Raw genomic sequence first — 21,510 nt, forward strand, 5'->3', positions numbered from 1 at the left:
ACACACAGCCGCCTCGCCCCCAGTAACACAGCTACACACAGCCGCCTCGCCCCCAGTAACACAGCTACACACAGCCGCCTCGCCCCCAGTAACACAGCTACACACAGCCGCCTCGCCCCCAGTAACACAGCTACACACAGCCGCCTCGCCCCCAGTAACACCGCTACATACAGCCGCCTCACCCCCAGTCACACATCTTTATATATACCTTCACCCCTACCAGATATGCAGTCCCATTTAACCCGCAGTTTATACAATTACACTCATTTATACACTGATATATACACGCCTTCTACACTCGTATGCTTGCACCCATATATATACAAGTATACACACACATTTATGTACCCATATACATTTATACACTAATACACAAACTCATAAAGTATATACACATATACAGTATATATACATCACACATACGGCATACACATTATATATGTATGTATATACACACACACACACACACACACACACACACACACACACACACACACACACACACACACACACACACACACACACACACACACACACACACACACACACACACACCATATACACAGCATATAAACATACATCATATATACGTATATATATGCATATATTTAAATGTGCACATATATATGCTTATACAAATATATGCGTGTATAAATACAGTAAATGCATCTATACACAGTATACACATATATAGACAGGAAATGTATATATACACAGTATATACATATATAGACAAGAAATGCATATATACACAATATGTACACATATGGAAAGTAGATGCATATATACACATATACACAGTATATGCACAGTAGAGGCATATATATATACATATATACACAGTATATACACAGTATATACACAGCAGATGCATATATACACAGTATATAAATATATAGACAGTAGATGCATATATACACACATACACTGTATATACATCATATATACACACAGATAAATACATATGTATTGTATACTTGCCCTTTTTGGATGATGACCGGCCGTCACGTCATGCGGGTGTTCCGGGTGGTTCTTGTTCGGCATGGGGGGGTGGGTCGGTTGCTGGTTTGGACGGGAGGGGGGAAACGCATGTTAGGCCGGGGGGGTGAGGGGGGTCAAGCGGAGGACGGCCACTTGTTCCAGGGGGAGGGGACGGAGGACGGACGCCTGTTCCGGGGGGGGGGGGGTTGTGCTCGGGACGGTGGACAGACGCTTGTTCCACCTGGGGGGGGGTGCGGTAGAAGTGGAGGACGGACGCTTGTTCCGCTAGGGGAGGGAGGATGGATGCATGTTCCGCCAGTGAGGGGGGGAGCGGAGGACGGCCGCTTGTTTGGGGGAGGGAGCAGAGGACGGGCGTTGTTCGGGCGGGAGGGGGGAGGAGCGGAGGACGGGTCTTGTTCCGACGGTGGGGGGGGGGAGCGGAGGACGGGAGCTTTTCGGGTGGGGTTGGGGAGCGGAGGACGGCCGTTTGTTCAGGAAGGGGGGGGGGGAGCGGAGGGCGGACGTTTGTTCAGGCAAGGGGGGGGGGTGGAGGAGAGCAGCTTCTCGGGCAAGGGGAGGGGGGAGCGGAGGACGGCCGCTTGTTCGGACGGGGGAGGAGGGAGCGCGAGGGGGGTTACGAGCGGGCGAGGAGGCCTACTAATGCAGTGGGATGGGCGGGCAGGGAGGCGGGAACCTGTGCCGGGGGGCGGACGGCTCGGCCATGCAGGGGGATATGCGGGGAGGCGGTCACCTGTGCCGGGTCGGGCGGACTGCTCAGGGAGGTGGCGGCTGAGGAGTCAGGGCCCGGGAGGCGCGATCTGGTGGGGGCCCCCTGGAGGCAGGATGGTGGGGGCCCCGGGGCTCGAGCCCCGGGAGCCCCGCCTATAATCCGGCCCTGTCCGCCAATATGTGTGAATGAGGTTTTAGGTTTTATCATTTCAGAACATCATACAAGTTATGACCCTTCTTTTATGATGACCGTGTTAGTAATGTTTTCTCATTTGAATTTTGTGCTTCCTTGACCGCTATGTTCTCTTCAGTTTTTTTCTTTTCTTTTTTTTTATTTTTTAATGAAGTGCGTATTTCTCATTTGCTGTTTTGTATTTCCCTTAGGATGAAAAAATGAAAAGTATTGCTGAACAGTTAATGTATGATGTTGCTCATCCGATGCCCCCTCCCTCACAGGTACTAAGTCCTTAGGTTCTGCTGCCCCTGTAGGAAATGGCACGTTGGTCCTTTTTAAAGAGATTATTTGAATAAAATGGTAGCCTTTCACATTTTGATTATAAAACCCCTACAAATAGTTCAATGCATCACAGTTTTACTGGTGGGAAAACGTATATATGTAATGCATGGTTCAGACATTCCTCCCTGAGCAAATATCACTGCCTGGTAAGGTTCTCAACTCCTAACAATCTTTTCCTGTTTTTTTTTTGTTTTTTTTTCCGCCGTACTTTTTCTGCCTAAATATAAAGCTAAAATTCTTAGCTTTTATAGGATACAATGGTCTAGGTTCTTGACCCTAGATTCTAGCAGCCACAACCATTTACAATCATGACCTATTAAAAATGCCCTTGGATCGTGATTTTTTAATTTTCTTTGTTTCTTAGATGACTGCTGTTTCTAACTTGGGGTAAAGCCTGTGGCCCACAAGCAAATTTTTTCCAAAAACCTTAAAGGCAATCTACCATTTGATGCATTATGAAGCAAACATACCTTGAGAATTCTGTAGCTACACTGCAGCAGAATCATATCTTCTTTAATCCCCAAGTTGAGTGGTTTTGCTGAAAAAACAATTATAAAATTCAGGAGCTTGATCTTGGTCAAGATGTTAGTCAAGACTTGACTAATCAACCTGAGCTGGATCACTCATACACAGCAGCTGGTGGGTGGTGCAGCAATTGATTATTCTGCCTTCAGGCACAACACTCACATCATCCCGTGAGCAGTGCATATTTAATATTTTATCTTTTTTACGATCACCGCGCCCCCGAATGTCATCGGGGGGTGGCGATCGGTTGCCATGGTAGCCTCGGGGCTTCGTTTGACCCGAGACTATCTGGCATCTGCAGATTCGTTACAATGAGCCAGTGGCTCATTGTAATGAATGTGCTGCAAAAATGCCATATATTGCAATACAGAAGTATTGCAGTATATGGTAGGAGCGATCTGACTATCTAGGGTTAATGTACCCTAGATGGTCTAAGAAATAGTGAAAAAAATAAATAAAAAAAATTAATAAAATATTAAAAGTTCAAATCACCCCCCTTTCCCTAGAACGGATATAAAACATAATAAACAGTAAAAATCACAAACATATTAGGTATAGCCGCGTCCCAAAATGCCCGATCTATCAAAATATAAAAACGGTTACGGGCGGCGGTGACCTCCGAGGCAGGAAATGGCGCCCAAATGTCCGAAATGCGACTTTTACACCTTTTTACATAGCATAAAAAAGTTATTAGCGTCAGAAAATGGCAAAAAAATTTTTTTCTTTTTTGTACACATTCGTTTACTTTTTGAAAATGTATTAAAACACAATAAAACCTATATAAATTTGGTATCACAGTGATCGCACCGAACCAAAGAATAAAGTAGGCGTGTTATTTGGAGCGAAGAGTGAAAGTCGTAAAAACTGAGCCCAATTTTTCCACATTTGGAATTTTTTTTCAGCTTTGCAGTACACAGCATGTTAAAATAAATAACATTACGGGAAAGTAAAATTTGTTACGCACAAAATAAGCCCTCACACAGGTCTGTACACGTAAAAATGAAAAAGTTATGGATTTTTGAAGTTGGAGAGCGAGAGATAGGATTCTGCATTAGTGTGAATACAGTAGTCTCAAGGTGTGTTTGGTTCATAATTTATGAAATTAAATGGTAGACTTTCTTTAACCCCTTAAGGACGCAGCCATTTTACAGCTTAAGGCTCAGCCCAATTTTTGGATTCTGACTTGCATCGCTTTATATGGTTATAACGTTTGAACACTCTTACTTATCAAAGCGATTCTGAGATTGTTTCCCCCCCCCCCCCCCCCCCCCCCACATGTTGTACTTCATGAGATGATTGCTTGTTCATGTCTCATGGTGGAAAAAGTGAAAAAGTAAAAAAAAATAAAGTAATAAATCAATAAAAATACCCATAATCCCCATAACATATAAAGAGACATATAACCCCCCCCCCCCCCCCCCAAAAAAAGTCTAAATCTTAACAAAAAACCCACATATATATTATCAGCGCGTCCGTAACATCCGGTAGAATAAAATTAAATCATTATCGAACCTGTACGATGAATGCCGTTAAAAAAACTGTTGAAAGCCCACCAAAAATTATCATTTTTACCTATTCAATCTTACATAAAATGTGATTAAAAAAAAAAACATATGTACTCCAGAATAATACTGGTGCAAAGTACAACATGTCCCGCAAAAAACAAGCCATCAACCAGCTCTGTAGCCAAAAAAGTAACATTGTTATGCCTCTTGGAAGACGGCGATGTAAAAATGATAGATTTTTCCCCACATTACGGTTTTATTTGACAAATTTAGTAAAATGTAAGAAAATATATTCAAGTCTGGTATCCCCGTAATTGTATCGACCCATAGAATAAAGATAACATGATTGCTAGGCTAAACGGTGAACACGAAGAAAAAAATCCAGTACAGAATTGATGCTTTTCTACTCCTGCCCTCAAAAGCGAGTTCCTAAATTTTCAACAATAGGTGATACCAACCCCAAAATGGCAACACTGGAAAAAGCATCTCATCCCGCAAAAAAAATATGCTGTCACATGGCCCCAATAACGAAAAAGCAAAAATTTTATAGCCTACAAAAAGAGGCAACGAGAACTAAAATCCTGGCAGCTGCAGGGCGCTCCTTCCCTTCTGCGCCACGCTGTGCACCCATAAAACAAGTAACATCCACATGTGGGGGGTCTCTGTACTTGGGAGAAATTGCAGAACAAATTGTATGGTGGGTTTTCTATATGAACGTATAACTGGCACAATTTGACCATTCTAAATTTCACCTCCATTCTGATTCAATTACTATGAAGATCTCAAAAAAAAAAAAGACATAATAAAAGATGGCCGAACCCGACCCTCCTCGCCCCTAGAAGAACCCGGGGTGACCTGGCGAAACACGTGTCGGGACACTCATCACTAATGAATGCTCACAGAATAGGGACAGTTAACTGAGGGACAGTGTTGGCATACATACCAATAGTGAGCCAGTGCAGCGCTGGTTCCTGCGGCTGATACAATTCATACCGTGTGTGAGTGCGCAGAGACTAGCTACAGCAAGCTGCTGCCACACCGTGACTAGATACATGCGGCGCAGCGCATCGATACCAGCAAGGAATCTGACATAGCGCGCCATTGTGTCTTGATTCACACATAGAAGCATTGTGCTCTCAGGCGGCCTGCAGATTATTAGCACCTGCCGCTGGATGATGCAAACAATATACCACTGTCTCCTCTTGTCCTCTTATAAAAATTATTAAGAGGACGTGACATTGAACAGTCCTCCTGTAATCCAAAATAAGGGGACCTCCTCCTGTATTACTGTCCCAGGCTTACAGTATATAGCCACGGTGACATTAAGTGTGGTTTGTATTACCACACTAGAACCTCATGGTGTATGTAAACGCACACGAGTTATTTTAATATAAGAACAAATAAAAGTTACATTTTAAAGTGATACTTTTCCCTCTAGCCCAAACCCCCCTCCGCCCCCCCCCCCCCATATATACTTTATATTTCCTGAACCCTGATGATGTATGGATTACTAATGGATTCTTACTAGAATAGCAGTTATCCACTTTTGGGAATAGAAAGCTGTACCAAAAAAAAAAAAAAAAATCATTTTTGAGTGCACCCGCAGGAGTGTAAATCCTTAGATCAGGAATAAAACAGATTTAAAGGGTCTTTCATAATTTTTCCATATTCTTATTAAAAAAATTTTAGGACATGCTGCATTTGTCAAACCGTAATAATTTATCATATATTTATTTGTTGTTGGGGTATATTTAAGCCCTGCACTATGCATAAATTATAAAAAAAAAAAAAAAAAAAAAAAAAAAAGCTTTGAAGAAAAAAATCATTTTTGAGTGCAACTTTAAGGGTAGATATCTCCGGTTCGGTTAAGCATCCATACATCATATCTTCTGTTTAAAATGACATAAAAATGATGTTTCTATGTGCCAGGGTTCTGGAGATATGGCCGTTTGAAGTTTGTCACTGTCCAGATGTTTATAATTTCTGTATGGGCATATGCAAATAGAACATATATAGCTGCATGGCAGTCGTGCAGGGGTTAAGAGGAGGTTTTGTGATTCTAGGTGCCGCCAGTCTAAAGTTATGACTCTTGGTATCTGGAGCATATTAGATACCTCTTTTTTTTTACTGAATCGCCACCCTGTCGCATTGTAAAAACGTAATGGTTATTTTCTCTTCTAATATTTTTTTTCCTTTTTTGGTAATTCCGCAGCATTTTACAAGTCGTAAACGTGGACACGAATTGGATTCTGGTAGCAGTACTTCTGGGGCCTCAGAAGCGTCAACAATCCAGCATGAAAAGCGAGCAAAAACATGATGTTTCTGTGTACATCTTGGCATCTTTATTTACTATTTGTATTCCTTGTACAGTGATCACATTCTATTTTTTTTAATTGTAACAATTATCTGTATAATGCAACTGTTATGACCTGAAACTGATAATGGACAATGCTATATTAGTTTCAGAGGAAATTGAAAACAAGCATTTCAATTTGTATTATGTGATATGAGGATGCTGTGTATTGCTCTGTGTATCTCTCCTTGTTTGCTTTGTACTAGAAGAATTATGTGCTTGGAAGCAAGGTGGCAATACAGTTTGAGGTTGTGTAGTCTTATGTTGTCGTTAAACTGTTGTGATATACTTTGTGCCTTACTTTATTACAGCTTTCAGCATGATATTGCTGTATTTACATAGTCTGAAAGCCCTTATAGTAGACTACAGCTACAGCCACCACTGTGGAAGGAGTGTGTGGGATACTAATGTACCCCGATGAAAGCAATTAGTGCTGTAGTGAGGTTCTATATCTGGAAGCCAGCTTGTTCTGTATTTGACAGTAATTAGATCATTCGAATGAACCATAAAGTATAGAGCAGCATTTTAGCTGACCAAACAATAAAAATGTTGCATTATCTTGGCGGAGGGGGAAGGTGCTGTTTAAAGGGAACCTGTCACCATATTTTTCACAAATACATCTAGTGGCAAGTTCCCGAAAAGCCCCATTTTACTAACCCCCTTTTAGATGAAAATTGTTTCCCTCAGATCCCCATATAATCAACTTTATAATTTTACCTGGTATGCAGGGATATCTATAGCGAGTCGAGGGGGGGCGTAGCTACAGACTGACATCACAGGTTCTGCATATATTTCTGATCAATGAAATCACAGCATAAATATCCATGGATATCTGGTAAAACTATAAAGTTGATTTATATGGAGATCAGAGGGAAACTATTTTCAGCTAAAAGAAGAGGTCTGTTAGTTAATAGGGCTCTACAGGAACCTGCCAATAGCTGTATTTGTGGAAAAAATGTTGTGACAGGTTCCCTTTTAATTACACTGAGGGGTTTTTGTACTTTTAGAATTTACATTTTGACTTTAACCAAAAAGGTAGATAATGTTGTGAGCCTTTAGCCTGAGCTATGTACACACAGATTTACAGCACATGACCTGTGTAAGGGTACAGGGATTGTCATGTTTTCGATGTTTTCGTCCTGTCATATGCTTTGATATGAACCATCTAAAAATGAGAAGTGTATCATTTTGACAAGTGTTTTCTAAAACTGTAATACTGCCAGACCACATTTGTATAACATATGTAAAACCATGAAAAAGTGATAATGAGCTCAAGCTCTGACATGTGTCTGACAACCTAGACTGGCACAGATACTCCAAAGTTTAAGTTGTTGTTCTTGTGTTGTTGTTTTTTTTTTGTTTTGTTTTTTTTAGCAGCTGAGTAGAGTACAATATGTGTGAATGGGCTTTGAAAAACTGCATATTTATCACTGCTTCTATTGGGTAAGAGCAGTGAAATAATTGCAGATTCTTGCGCAGTCTAAGAATTTGTGATTAAAATGGTGACAAAGGGGGCATAGAGGGGGGTGTGCTGGCTGTTGGAGGGGGCAGGCACAAGTGTTCCCTCCACATGCCTGCCTTATTTGAAAAAAACAGTGAACAAAAGTTTTTACGCAAAACTATGCCAGAGATCTAAGCCTCTTGATGTATCCGGCGCTACAGAGGGACGCCTGGCTACCATCAGCAGCACCGTATGATAGATTTCCCACTATATATTAGTAGGGAGATAAAAAAAAAGCAGACAAGAATGCTTGAGAACTATATAAAATTACTGGGATAGGGTACATATAGCTATGAACTAGATCCTCCAAGGTTGCACAGGATGACACATTGATAAGGTTGCTGTTTTGCAGGATCTGTGGGACATAGTAGCGGGAGATTGGCCAATAAAGGTTTAATTGTTGTTCTCCTGCCCTGATACATCTGAGGTCAGTATGCCTGACTTCAATTATACACTGCCTACACGAATTGCACTAGAATGTGACCACATACTAATACGGTCCTGTTTGTATACATTCTTACTAGTCTGCTGGCACCTACTCCCTAGGAAGTAGTTGCTATTCTTCCTGCCACTTTGGCATTGATGCCTGCTTTACACATCTGTCTGTTGTGCCTTAGTTGTAGGCACAGTGTCACCACTTGTACCACCGGCAATGCTGTGTGCAGCTCCTCCCTGCGTCGGCCATTAAACTGCTGTTACCAAAGTAACAGGTGATAATATATACTCATCCGTGGCAGTGTATCATCCAAACCAAGCATACCAGCAACATAATTAGAAGTGTAATTAAAAACGCAACAAGAAAACAAATAAAACTTTATTGGCCAGTTTTCTGCCACTATGTCCCACAGATCCTCCAAAACCAATAACGCAGGAATCTAATAAAGGGGCCATCCTGTGCCACATTGGAGAATCTAGTATATGTTTCCTATCCCAATAGTTGTTATAAAGTATGACTTTTATTAAGAATTTAAAATAAGATAATTTAATATTGCCCGCTTTTCCTCTATCCCCCTCCTAATATTTTGAAGATAAAACTTTGGTGTTACCAAACGGCTGGTGGTGTTTGGCTTCCAAGGATGGCCACAGGGGACAGTATATCCACAAACTTTATGTACAGATTATGCAGATTAACCACCTACAATGGCATTATTCCAGCTGAAGCAGCGCACTGCGTAACCTGTGGCATAATAGGGTGAGACTTTTTTTTTTAACCCCCTATGCAGCAGTAATACACCGTTGTGAGCTATTAATTTTAGTAAAACATGCCTCCATACTGCTGAACTTGGAGACTCAGGGAATCCGTGTACCACTGTAGATGCTCACTGCATGTGACATCGTGTAAACTTTTTTTTTTTTTTTAAGAGGGGGAAAGTACTGTAATTGGCAAGTGTTTCAAAAGTTATATTTGTGAACTGTTCAAAGGCTTACATGCACTTACAGGTGTGAGGGTTATGTCAGGTTATGTTTCTTCTATAATATGGTTGTGCTGACACTTAAAGTATGCAGGGACCCTCTCGTTTTCTTGCTGGGTAAGCCAGCATGTTGCACAAAAAAGACGAGTTCTGTGAACACTGTTTGTAGATTTTAGGTTTAACTACTTTATGGTTCCAATGACTTTTCCTCTACCTATGATATGCTGACTTCCATAGTATCATGGGGGACCAGCTTCCCTAAAATTAGTGTGTGGTTTATGTGTATTGCTTTATTTTCTCAAATGTCGACTTTGTGTAAAGGGATTTTGCCAACTATTTAAATGATCCCTTATCTAACGTGTAATGCATTACAAGCTGATTGGCTAGGGTCTGACTGCTAGGACCCCCACTGATCACAAGAATGGGGGTCCCTTTCTCCATAATGGGTGAGGTGCCGGGACGGGCATATGACCTGCCTCCTTATTTAATTGCAATTGAGTGTCAAATATTGCAGAGCACAGCCATCTCCGGCATCCATATACACAATGATTGGGAGTGCCGGAGATAGCTGAGCGTTATGCTCGGATATTTCTGACGCTTCCATTCTGTTGAATGGAGAAATTGGTCATTTTCTGGACCTGTCAGTCCATCAGTTAATGAGAACAAAATCCCCTTCATCCAGATTTCCAGGTTTTCCTATTCTTGTCAACGCAAGGGGTGCCAGCAATTTTGCCCTCATTGGTCAGCCAGTTATCCCCTTTAATAAAAATGTTCTACTGCACCATGAACTTCCCTACATACATGTTACTTATTGTGGAGATTTCTCAAGCCTATTTGGTCTGTTGTGCTGAATATGCACTTTATTAGAATAAAGCTTTTTTTTAATGATTCCTGTTAAATCTTATATGCTTGAATGTATTAAATGTGTGATTTATATTACTTTAAGCAGCAACTTTTTTTTTTTTTACATAACTGGCCCTCAAAAATTAAAAATGTCTAAAGACATAAAATCCAAAGGGTGGTTGTTTTGCCTTTATTTTCCATCTGTACCAAATAAATTTATAACATGCAGTAACATTAATTAACCAATTTGACATGCTGGTGCTGCGCTACGTAATCTGTGTGCGCTATATAAAGAATTATTATTATTATGTAAGTTACAGGGGTTATGTGATGTTTATATTACACCATGTTAGTTGATTAATGTTACCGCATTTTATTCATTTATCCACAAAGTGGCTGAAAATTTAAATATTTTCCTGTAAATAGTGTACCACATGTTCATTTTGGAATCTGTTCCCTCAACTGTATGCTCTCTTCCTGCAAATAAAAAATCTAGTGTTATAAAACAAAGAAATAAGAAAAGTTGCACATCTTGGAACAATGCAATGGACAAATTACTATAATTGTATCAGTCCAAGGAAAAGAATTGTGTTATTAAAGAGGACGTTTTGTCAGGCCTGGGGAGTTGGTAAGCCCTGTTTTCCTTGTCACTCTAGCAGTTCTAAGACAAGTGCAGGCAATCATTAGACCCCTTTCACACTTGTGTTGCAGAGTTCCATCAGAGTCTGATCAGAGTTTGGGCAGTGAAAAACTGATTGAATGTCAGAGTTTCTTCAGTACCTCAGTTTTTCATGCACATTCTTAATCGGTTTATACTGTAATATTCATAATCAAGGGGTTAATATTCACGATCAGGGGTCTGCAGCAAACTTGACCTTTGTATGATGAGGGCTCCCCCCATGAGCTGCTTACACTGTAAAAGGGCTCATGTATGGCGCAGACCATTAAGAGGCTAATCAAACGGGTGCATCGGATGTCCTCAAAGTGCGTGCGATTTTCAAGCATAGTTAACCTATCACATCTAACAATTCAAACCAGGAAATGGATTTCAGATGCTTGAGCCATATTTTGGCAAAATAAAATCTCTCAGTCTTACTGATTCTTTTACTTAATTTGGAAGGATGCCACAACCTGTGGACATAGAGAAGCTAATAGAAATGGTTTATGAGCAGCTTTGACAGTGGGACATAAAGGCCGATGATTATCATGACCACAGTAAAAAGAAGCTTGCATGGCAGGATATGTGGAAGGCGCTGTTCCTGGGACAAGAGAACCATCAATGCTCATTCCAAACTGAGTATTTTCCAGGGGAGATTAATGCTTTGGGGAATTATTAAGTTTTTTTTTTTTTTTGCACATCATCAACTATAATGTTTACTCAATAAAACAAATGCTGCAGTTGCTATGACCAGTTTTGCCCTGATATACAAAATTGAGGGAAGAGTTGTTTTGGCTTTTCCAAGCAGCGCCCATATTTATATGCGAAGCACATGATGTTCTTGATGGACATAATGGAACTTTGCCTGTAGATTTAGATTTTTGAATGTAATTACTTTTAATCTATTATATTTGCAAAGGACTGTTTCCAATATTCCGGAGCTCACAGACAAATATCAGGAAAAAGAAGACTCTAAAATTGCAGGCACATCTAATGCTTCTCGTGCTGCGGGCCTCTTAAAATTTTGAATGATGAGGTCATCCAATACATTAGGCGCCAAAAAACGAAGACTATCTGAAAGCCTATACATGGAGTCTTGTCCTACATCAAAGATAGTCCAAAGGTGAGTGATGCATTTCCAATCATCAATATCCACCGTTGTGATGCTTCTACTCCCCCTAATGACCCCACAAAGTTTTTTGCCACCCTGGAGCAGTGGTGTTTGTATGTACATGTCGCAGGCCTCCCCCCTGTACTTCCTGCAAGGCTTATGTATAGGTCAATGGAGTATTCACAACCCCAGTGCCATTTTTCGGTAAAATTGTTTCTAGCATGTCAGAGACATTCATGTTTCTTCTCCTTGCCTGAAAGTTTGTAGACTTGAAATCAACGTTCAATAAAAATCGGCGAATTTTCAGAGGTAAAACAATTTAAAGAAAAGTAACCTGTATGTTTGGTGTAATTTGCCCACATACAGTATAGAGTCCAAACAAGCATCACACCAAGGTTATTTAGATGCAATTACTGAAGATCATATTTATACTGTATATGTCAACTTGTCAAATTAAATATTAATGAGGTATTAGTTTTAAGTTAAACATTAAAGGGTTGTCCACTTTCCGCAAATAATTCATACTGTTTGTGTAAGGAATAGTTATGCAGTTTTCCAATATACTTTCTGTATTAATTCCTCACTGTACTCTAGATCTCTGCTTGCTGTTATTCTATAGAAAACTTCTAGTGGATAGAGATCTGTCTATGATCATGTGATGGAGAGGCGGGTGCACGGCTCATTATATTAATGAGAGCCGTGTGATACTGACGGCTCATGTACTTGCGTATCCATCACATGACCATAGTCAGCCCCTTTAATTTCACATCTGTTTTCACTTACCAGCCCTGTGTACTCTGATGGTCTATGTTGTCCTAAAAGCTACCAAGTTACATCTATTGTGCAGTCCTATTCACCTCGGACACTGTATATAAGATGGAGGCTAACAACTGGTACAAGCAGCAGTTTTATTTTATTTATTCTGAATTTTATTTATTCTTTATAAAGAATGGCTGGACCATAATACAAGCTCTTATACCTCCTATGTCTCCCCCTTCATCCTCATAGACCGTAAGCTCTTGCGAGCAGGACCCTCACTCTGTTTCATATGACGGTGTTATCACTTTGTAATGTCTTATTTTGTTTGTACCCCATGATTTCTAAATCACTGAAAAATATGATTTTAAATGCTATGATTTTAGGTGCTATATAAAGATTTATTTTTAATATTAACTGGTACCTCAAAACCCAAATATTCTACAGATTAACAATACTCATACAGTTTCATCAAGTACATGATCTTCCTCTTGTAGCATTCTATATGAGTGCCCACGGTTAAGTTTCTGGAATTCATCTTGGATTTCAAGAAAAGATTTGTTCTTTGTTTCAGGTACGATGAAGAAGATAAAGCCGGCTAGTAAAATGCACTCCACAAAGAAAAACAGGAAGCAGAACTGACTTAATCCATTCTGAAAAAAAATAAAATAAATAATGTTATATTAAATCTCTTTTCTACAGGTTCTGTTATGTGGTTTTACTAAATCAAATGTTCTAATAAATTTTTGTACGAACAAACAGAGTGACATGTTAAAGGTACCGACTCAATATATAGTTTTTGAAAAAATATCAGATATCTTTATTTAAATTCATACTGCAGACAAGTTAAAAAACATTTAAAAGCACCAACATGTGCACGTTCATGTCCTATGTAATCAATCAAATCTGTGCAAAATGATGCAAGGATTAAAATAGCAGCCACATAGATATGTGCAGAAATAAGCAGTGGTTGCTGAAAAACGCTCTCCCCTGTAATAGCCGCACAATATTATCAACCTCCTGGTTTAATATCAAGCAATAGTAAATACAATAAAAGCTCTATATGCAGTATAATGGCTAAATAAATGAAAAGATATCACCGGGACAACAGGAGGGGGGGCTGGCTCCCCACGCGTTCCGCCACCTAGCCCTGTGGCTTCTTCAGGGGTGTATGAGAATACAAAGTATATAGCTCCTATATATGGGGCTGACTAGATCGCTCACCTGTGCTGTGTCTGGTATGTTGTAAGTACTGGGGTCCGCCGCGGTCAACTGGTCGACTAATACATTTTTGCTCACATATAAGAGACGCATAGGAATAATACTTACAACTATAAATGGGAAAACCATTCCTATAGTAAAAAAGCTTATCCAGTTTACAGCTCCGCCTATCATGTAAGCTCCTGTCCGTGACGATTGGGTAAATATTTCTGTAGTTAAAGTATTTGTGATTCCACCTATAGATGCAAGATACACTAGTTGAGTTACCAAGGTAGGGCTTTTATTATAAAGAGCAACCACAACCCCCCAGTATTACATCTACATACAGCCACTGACCCCCCCCCCCCCCCCCCAGTAATACATCTATATAAATACACCAACCCCCCAGTACTACATCTATATACAGCTCACAGTCTCTACAGTCTGACCCCCAGTAATAAATCTACATACAGCTTCCAAACCCCTAGTAATACATCTATATACAGCTGTCTCACCTCCAGTAATAAATCTACATACAGCCGCCAACCCCCTAGTAATACATCTATATACAGCCACCAACCCTCAACTACTACATCTACATACAGCCGAGAACCCCCTAGTGATACATCTATATACAGCCACCAACCCTCAACTACTACATCTACATACCAACATGCCGCGAACCCCCACTACCACATCTACATACAGCTGCCAACCACCCCAGTAATACTTCCATATACAGCCACCAACCCCCCAGTACTACATCTGTATACAGCTGTCTCGCCCCCATTAATAAATCTACAACTGCTCGACCATAGACCATTGGAGATGTATCAAGATGGCGATGCCATGCCACTGGCGGCATAGTGACATCCCACACTGCCAGTGCCAGTATCTTCACACCACGAGGGAAGAAGATGAGATCAGCGTGCATTGGGGGAATGGTGGAAGGTTAGTACAATTTTATTATTCTATCTAGGACTGTTTACAGACGGTCCCCTACTTAAGGACACCCGACTTACAGACAAACCATGGTTACAGACAGACCCCTCTGACCTCTGGAGAAGCTCTCTGGATGTTACTATAGTCCCAGACTGCAATAATCAGCTGTAAGGTGTCTGTAATGAAGCTTTATTGATAATCCTTGGTCTCATTACAGCAAAAAATGTTTAAACTCCAATTGTCAATGGGGCCAAATTTTTTTTTGTGTCGATCTACAATTATAAAATATACAGTTTCGACTTGCATACAAATTCAACTTAAGAACAAACCTCCGGACCCTATCTTGTACGTAACCCGGGGACTGCCTGTATTGTTATTATGTTGGTGTATATAGTTATTATAGAGGGCTATATATAGTTATTATAGCGGTCTGTATGTAGTTATTATAGTGAGATTGTAGGGGGGAAGTATATTTTATAGGAAATCTTGATTTGTAAAGCGCTGCTGAATTTGATGGCACCATATAAATAAAGAATATTATTTATATTATTAAATATAATTATATTATAAATAAATTATATTTATTACTAGCAACAATTGTGGGGAGGGCCCCCACCAGTTTGTGCCCAAGGGCCTCCACCACCTTAAATCTGTCCCTGCCCACGCCAGACACACTGTCCCATTTAACATACACCTCAGCTCACACCAGACACGCAGTTCCATGTAGCATACACTTTAGCCCACACCAGACACACAGCCCCATACACCATAGCCCGCACCAGCCATGCAGTTCCATGAAACATACAAATCTTGTTTCAGTTCAGCTCCCCTGACGTTAATCAGTCAATATATTATTCTTTCCTGTCAGGCCCCCTCACCTCCATACACCTCATACACACGGTCCCTGTGAGTTTTCTGTTCTCCATGTGTTGTCACACATTACGGAGCTATTCCCAGGAGGCCCGGTCCCATGACATCACAAGATCATGTGACATCCAGAGGATCTGGAAGATGTCTGTCTGTTATATTGCCACGGGGAACTGACTGTCTCTCACTGGGATCGATGCTCTGCAGCAGCTTGCGCCACGCATGTAAAGCATACAAATGTCTGACTGACAGTGTCAGTCAGACATGGCATCTGGTGGGGGCCCCTCTTTGAGCAAAATGGTGGGGGCCCTGGGGACTGTGTCTCGGGAGCCTTTCCTATAATCCGGCCCTTATAAAGACAAACCGATATTAAATATTAAGGTTATTTATCAGAGAAAAATGTATAATAATATATAATATAATCAGAGAAAAATGACTCTTAGCAGCCCTCGTTGTGCCTGATAACCTGCTCAGCTTACTGCCCATATCCATCTTCAGTGAGGATCACACAGACACAGAGATCTTGGAGCAGATCAATGTATCACATTCTATCACTATACTGCTTAGTACAACTAAACCTTTCTAGAATATAGCTAATAAATAATAAACTATATTTTACAATGTTTATTACATTCACCTGAAGTATTAATTTTTTCAACAGGTAATATTTAAGACACTTTTTTGTGATTTTTAGAAACGTGAAGACACTTTTTTAATGTGAATTTTAGAAACTTGTGAAACTGTGAAACACATGCATGATGTGCGAACTGGGGTACAGACCACTTTTCAATGCAATTTTTATTTGCTGTATTTTTATATACAGTACATTTTGATGGCAAACTGAACACTTAAACTGGTCAAAGATATTAGATGTTTTATGAGCAGACTGGTTGGAGGTTCCATAATCTAGAAAATGATATGTTGCATTCTATTTGTTGTGTAAAATTTTTTATTTTTTACTTACCTGGTCCTAGACCAAAACTTAACATAAATGCTAGTATAGCTGTCATACTCAAATAGGGAACACATGGATAAACATCCTGGGAATAGAAAAATATATACTATAACCCATTAATATCTTAATGTACTTGTTTTCATTTATTCAAGAACCAGTAGGAACATATAAAGGAGTATACCCATGGGGTAACCCACACACAAATATACACAATAATAATAATAATAATCTTTATTTATGTAGTGCCATCATATTCCATAGCACTTTACAAATCATAGGGTGCATATGCAAATTAAATAAGACATGAACCAGTCATCAGCCATCATGTTATATACAAAAGTCCAAGGTGAATGGGACTGCAGAGAAGCCTGGAGCTTGGTGCCTGGTGGTTGCTGGATAACAGATGGGAGGAGAACACAGGATGGGTAGGTATGGACAGTTAAAACAAGTGTTATAAGCTTGCTTAGCTGGGTTTTAAGTGCATGTTTGAAACTTTGGAGGCCGATAGATTGAGATGAGAGAGAAGAGGTAGGAAGGTGCAGCAATATGCAGAGCTTTGTGTATGAAGCTTATGATTTTAAACTGTATTCGGAAGTTGACTGGTGACCATTGCAGTGACTGGCACAAACTGGAGGCAACTGTGTAGTGTTTGGTCTGAAAGACAAGCTTGGTAGCTGCATTAAGAATATATTGGAGAGGAGAGAGTTTAGTGAGTGGAAGACTGATTAGTATAGAGTTACAGTAGTCTAGACTAGAGTGAATTAGAGCAACAGTTAGCATTTTACACGTTACAATTGTGAGAAATGGGCAGATTCTAGAGATGTTTCTGAGATGTACCCTGCAAGAGTGAGCATGTGATTGAATATGCGGTACAAAAGAGAGGTTGGTGTTCCGAACAACCCCAAGACAGCGGGCCTGCTGCTTTGGAGTTATGGTAAACCCACAACGCTAGATGAAGAGCTTATGTTAGTCTAAGGATGGAAAGACAAGAAGTTCAATTTTAGAAAGATTAATTTTCAAGAAGAGAGAGGACATGATGGGGGTGATGGGGTGATGTTACATGCTGTAATATATAGTTGGGTAGCATCAGCATAAAGATGATACTGGAAACCAAATCTGCTTATGGTTTGGCCAATGGGGGCAGTATAGAGGGAGAAGAGAAGAGGAACTAGGACTGAGCCCTGAGGAAAACAAACCGACAATAAGATGAAAAGAAGAAGAGAGAGATCCAGAAAAGGAGACACTGAAAGTGCGGTCAGAAACATATGAAGAAAACCAAGAGAGTGGAGTGTCCTTGAGGCCATTGGAGCAAAGCATCCTGAGGAGGAGCTGGTGGTACACAGTATCAAAAGCTGCCAAGAGATCCAGAAGAAAGAGGAGTTAATAGTCACCTTTGGATTTAGCAGGATTTAGCAGTGAGAACATCATTGGAGACTTTAGTAAGAGCAGTTTCAGTAGAGTGCATAGAGCGGAAACCAGATTGTAGGGGGTCAAGGAGGGAGTTAGCTGAGAGAAAACGGGAAAGTTGAAAATAGACCAGACGTTTCAGAGTTTGTAGGGAGATTACAAATTGCTTGGTAGTTAGCAGAACTGGATGGGTCCAGAGAAGGTTTCTTTAGTAATAGCGTAATAACAGCATGCTTGGAAAATAAGGGAAAGACACCAGGAGAGAGAGAGAGTGAAGATTTCAGTGAGGTGAGAAGTGACTGTATAAGATGTGAGGTGATGGGGTCACTGGTTTAGGTAGTGGGTCGACCAGAGGAAAGGATCCTGGGTACTTATTATTCTGAGACTGGCTCAAAGAAGGGAGCGAAGAAGGTAAGGTACCGAAGATAAGGGGATTAACCCCTTAAGAACGTGGCACTTTTTCGTTTTTGCATTTTCATTTTTCACTCCCCATCTGCAAAAAAACTTTTTTATTTTTCCATGTAAAGAGCTCTGTTTGGGCTTGTTTTCTGCATATCAAATTGTACTTCATAATGATGGTATTTATCATTCCATGCCGTGTACTGGGAATCGGGAAAAAAATTCTGAATGCAGTGAAATTGAAGAAAAAATGCATTTGCGCTTGGATTTTACAGTTTTCACTGAGTGCCCCAAATCAGATGTCTACTTTATTCTTTGGTTCGGTACGATCATGAGGAAATTAAATTTGTATAGGTGTTATAATGTTTTCATACATTTAAAAAAAATATTTTACCATTATTTCAGATCCTCCAGGGTAATGCCCTGGGTGGTCCGATTGCTAATACTATAGACTACAATACTACTGTATTGCAGTATATAGCTATTTTACTATGATTTCTAATAGCCTGCCCTTTGCTGGCTATTAGAGATCATTGCACATGGCAAGCCTGCGAGTCTCAATGAGACTGTAGGCTGCCATGCCAACTGATTGGTTGTAGTGGTAAGTTAGGTGCCTCGGTCGGGTTTGACCGTGGCACTTAACAGGTTAACTGCCGCGATCGGTGCTGGCAGCAACTGCGGCAGTAAAGGGTGGGCGTCAGCTGTGTCATACACCCATCACCCGATGTGTATGGAGAGAGCTTAGCTCTATGTGTAGCACGGAAGGTGTGCGTCACACTATCTCTCTGATCACTGACAATCTGTAAGGTGTGCTCTCCAGGGAGTGCTAGCTGGAAAGGACCCCTTGCCCCTTCCTGTCCTGGGGTTTTGTTTTTCCCTGTTCAGGTGGTGGCTCACTCTCCAATCACACTCCAGTTCATATGAAGGAATACAATTGGACAATAACTTTAGAAAGCTTAACCCTTGCCAGCACAGGCAGTATCTACAGCTGCTAATTACCTTACAATGACTGCATTACCCTAAAAGTGAGTTAATCAGACTCCTCTGGAGGGATCCTACAGGTAGAGGGCCTTATTCAAAAGCACTCCCTTACCTATACGTCGGCAGGGGTGTGGCATTTCCTTCCTGGTGGGTAGGAGTATCAGAGAGTCCTAGAGAGGTAGTTAGAAGCTGGTGATAGAAGCTGAAAGGCTGAAGAGGAGATGGGGGTGTTCATAGGAATGTCTCCCATGATGAGTGTCGGGATATCACAAGATAGAAAATGAGGGAGCCAAGAAGCTAAGTGGTCAAGAAACTGGTGAGGGTGGGCCGGTGGGATGGTATACTACAGCCACATGAAGAGAAAATGGGCAGAAATGTCTGAGGGTGTGGACCTCAAAGGATAGGAAAGTAAGAGAGTGGATAAGAGGAATTACCTGGCAAGTGCACTGTGGAGAGAGTAGTATGCCTACCTTTCCTATTGCCTTTTCTCAAGTCTAGAGGAGTGAGAAGTGAGAGAAGTGGAAACCATCATAGCAAAGCGCAGTGAGCAATGCAGTTTCATCCTGCTGGATCCGCATTTCAGTGATGGCCAGCAGGTCGAAGAACTTAGAAAGGAACAATTTCAAGTATGAATTAGCCTGAAAGTGGTTCTGCAAAAGGAGTTTCCATAATCCATTTTGTAATATTACCTGAAATGTCAGCGTTACTGTGAGGACGACACTAAACAACCCCATCAGGGAGTATCCTCCAATGATAAGAAGTCGTCTACCAAGTCTGTCTACCAGCAAACCCTGCAAATAATAAACCCTATATTAACAGAGGATAATTTTTGGGAAACATCACCCAAGAGTACAGGCAAATAGCTACTTACATCTAATGTTTTTATTTCATTTACAGAAATGTCAATTTATTGCAGAGGTAAAAATATAGGCAGACCTTTTTGGTTGGTCTGTTTACCCTACTGCACCATTCTTATCAAAATATTGAAAAAAAATTCAGACAAACATTTATAGGGGCATCTCTGGTTGGTATGGTCCATCGTAGGATGTGGCAATTCTGACTAATAGACTTTGATTAGGCCATATCATCAGATTGAGTGGGTGTGTCCTCTTCACTTACACATGTCACAGCAGTAAAACACTCAGCAAATCCAGTCCCCAATGTGACATAAGGGATATTTTCAGTGGGAATACCAGTTTTCTTAAAAACATACTCTGCATAAAAATAGATCTGCAAGGCAAAAGAACAAAACATGAAAAGATACTACAATTTATAGAACAGAGAGAGAAACTATTGCCTCTACTTAAAGAGTGGGACATACCATCATTTCATGAATAATTAAAAATCGGCAAATGTTTCATCATGTTTTTTGTTTAACTCCTTCTAGAATAAACAATTTTGGAGCTCTAAGACCAAGCTCAAAATCTGCAGTGTGTCATATACAGAACGTGCCATATGCGGTTATTATAGATGGTGCCCCAATCTAACAGGCACTTCATGCTTCATCAGACACCCATTGCTGCCATGGAAATCATCGGCAACCCCCATACGCATCGTTAGGGGGAGGTGATTGTGGGGTGAAAACTTGTTAAATCTATATTGACTCCGTGGTCATGATTGGCTGTGGCACCTAAAGGGTTAAACCATTGGGATCACAGCTACTCCAACTTTATACGGGTTGAAAAGAATGGACCCGTAGCCCGTATTTGACCTCCTTATGTGTCCTGTTTTTTGTTCAGTTTCTATCCTGTATGGACATAAATACAGTCAGTGTGTCACTAGTAAGTTCAACATATTTGTGGTCTGTATAAAATGTGGAAGTCTGGCAAATGATTGTGCGGCTTCAGTATTTTTCACAGCTCCAGACT

At 40.6% G+C, this 21,510-nt stretch overlaps 2 protein-coding genes across 4 annotated transcripts in view; one reads left to right on the forward strand and one right to left on the reverse strand.

The window, feature by feature from the left end:
- The window catches only part of CHEK2 (checkpoint kinase 2), a 28,062-nt gene extending 20,604 nt beyond the window's left edge, over positions 1 to 7,458 (forward strand). The window contains exons 14-15 of one of the 3 annotated variants that reach the window (XM_072146608.1): positions 2,095 to 2,166; positions 6,470 to 7,457. In XM_072146608.1, coding sequence (XP_072002709.1) covers positions 2,095 to 2,166; positions 6,470 to 6,574 — 177 coding nt within the window. In that variant the 3' untranslated portion in view covers positions 6,575 to 7,457. Of the gene's footprint in view, positions 1 to 2,094; positions 2,167 to 6,469 lie in introns of those variants that run through there. The other 2 variants (XM_072146599.1, XM_072146616.1) reach the window with 2 other exon arrangements.
- A 5,869-nt stretch (positions 7,459 to 13,327) lies between these two features.
- The window catches only part of LOC140090192 (solute carrier family 2, facilitated glucose transporter member 11-like), a 37,639-nt gene continuing 29,456 nt past the window's right edge, over positions 13,328 to 21,510 (reverse strand). The window contains exons 8-12 of the mRNA XM_072126547.1: positions 20,762 to 20,872; positions 20,332 to 20,433; positions 16,865 to 16,940; positions 14,221 to 14,348; positions 13,328 to 13,544 (exon numbers count right to left, since the gene is read on the reverse strand). Coding sequence (XP_071982648.1) covers positions 13,350 to 13,544; positions 14,221 to 14,348; positions 16,865 to 16,940; positions 20,332 to 20,433; positions 20,762 to 20,872 — 612 coding nt within the window. The 3' untranslated portion in view covers positions 13,328 to 13,349. The remainder of the gene's footprint in view (positions 13,545 to 14,220; positions 14,349 to 16,864; positions 16,941 to 20,331; positions 20,434 to 20,761; positions 20,873 to 21,510) is intronic.

The sequence above is a fragment of the Engystomops pustulosus genome, chromosome 1, assembly GCF_040894005.1.
Source record: "Engystomops pustulosus chromosome 1, aEngPut4.maternal, whole genome shotgun sequence".
In the NCBI taxonomy this organism is placed as follows: Eukaryota; Metazoa; Chordata; class Amphibia; order Anura; family Leptodactylidae; genus Engystomops; species Engystomops pustulosus.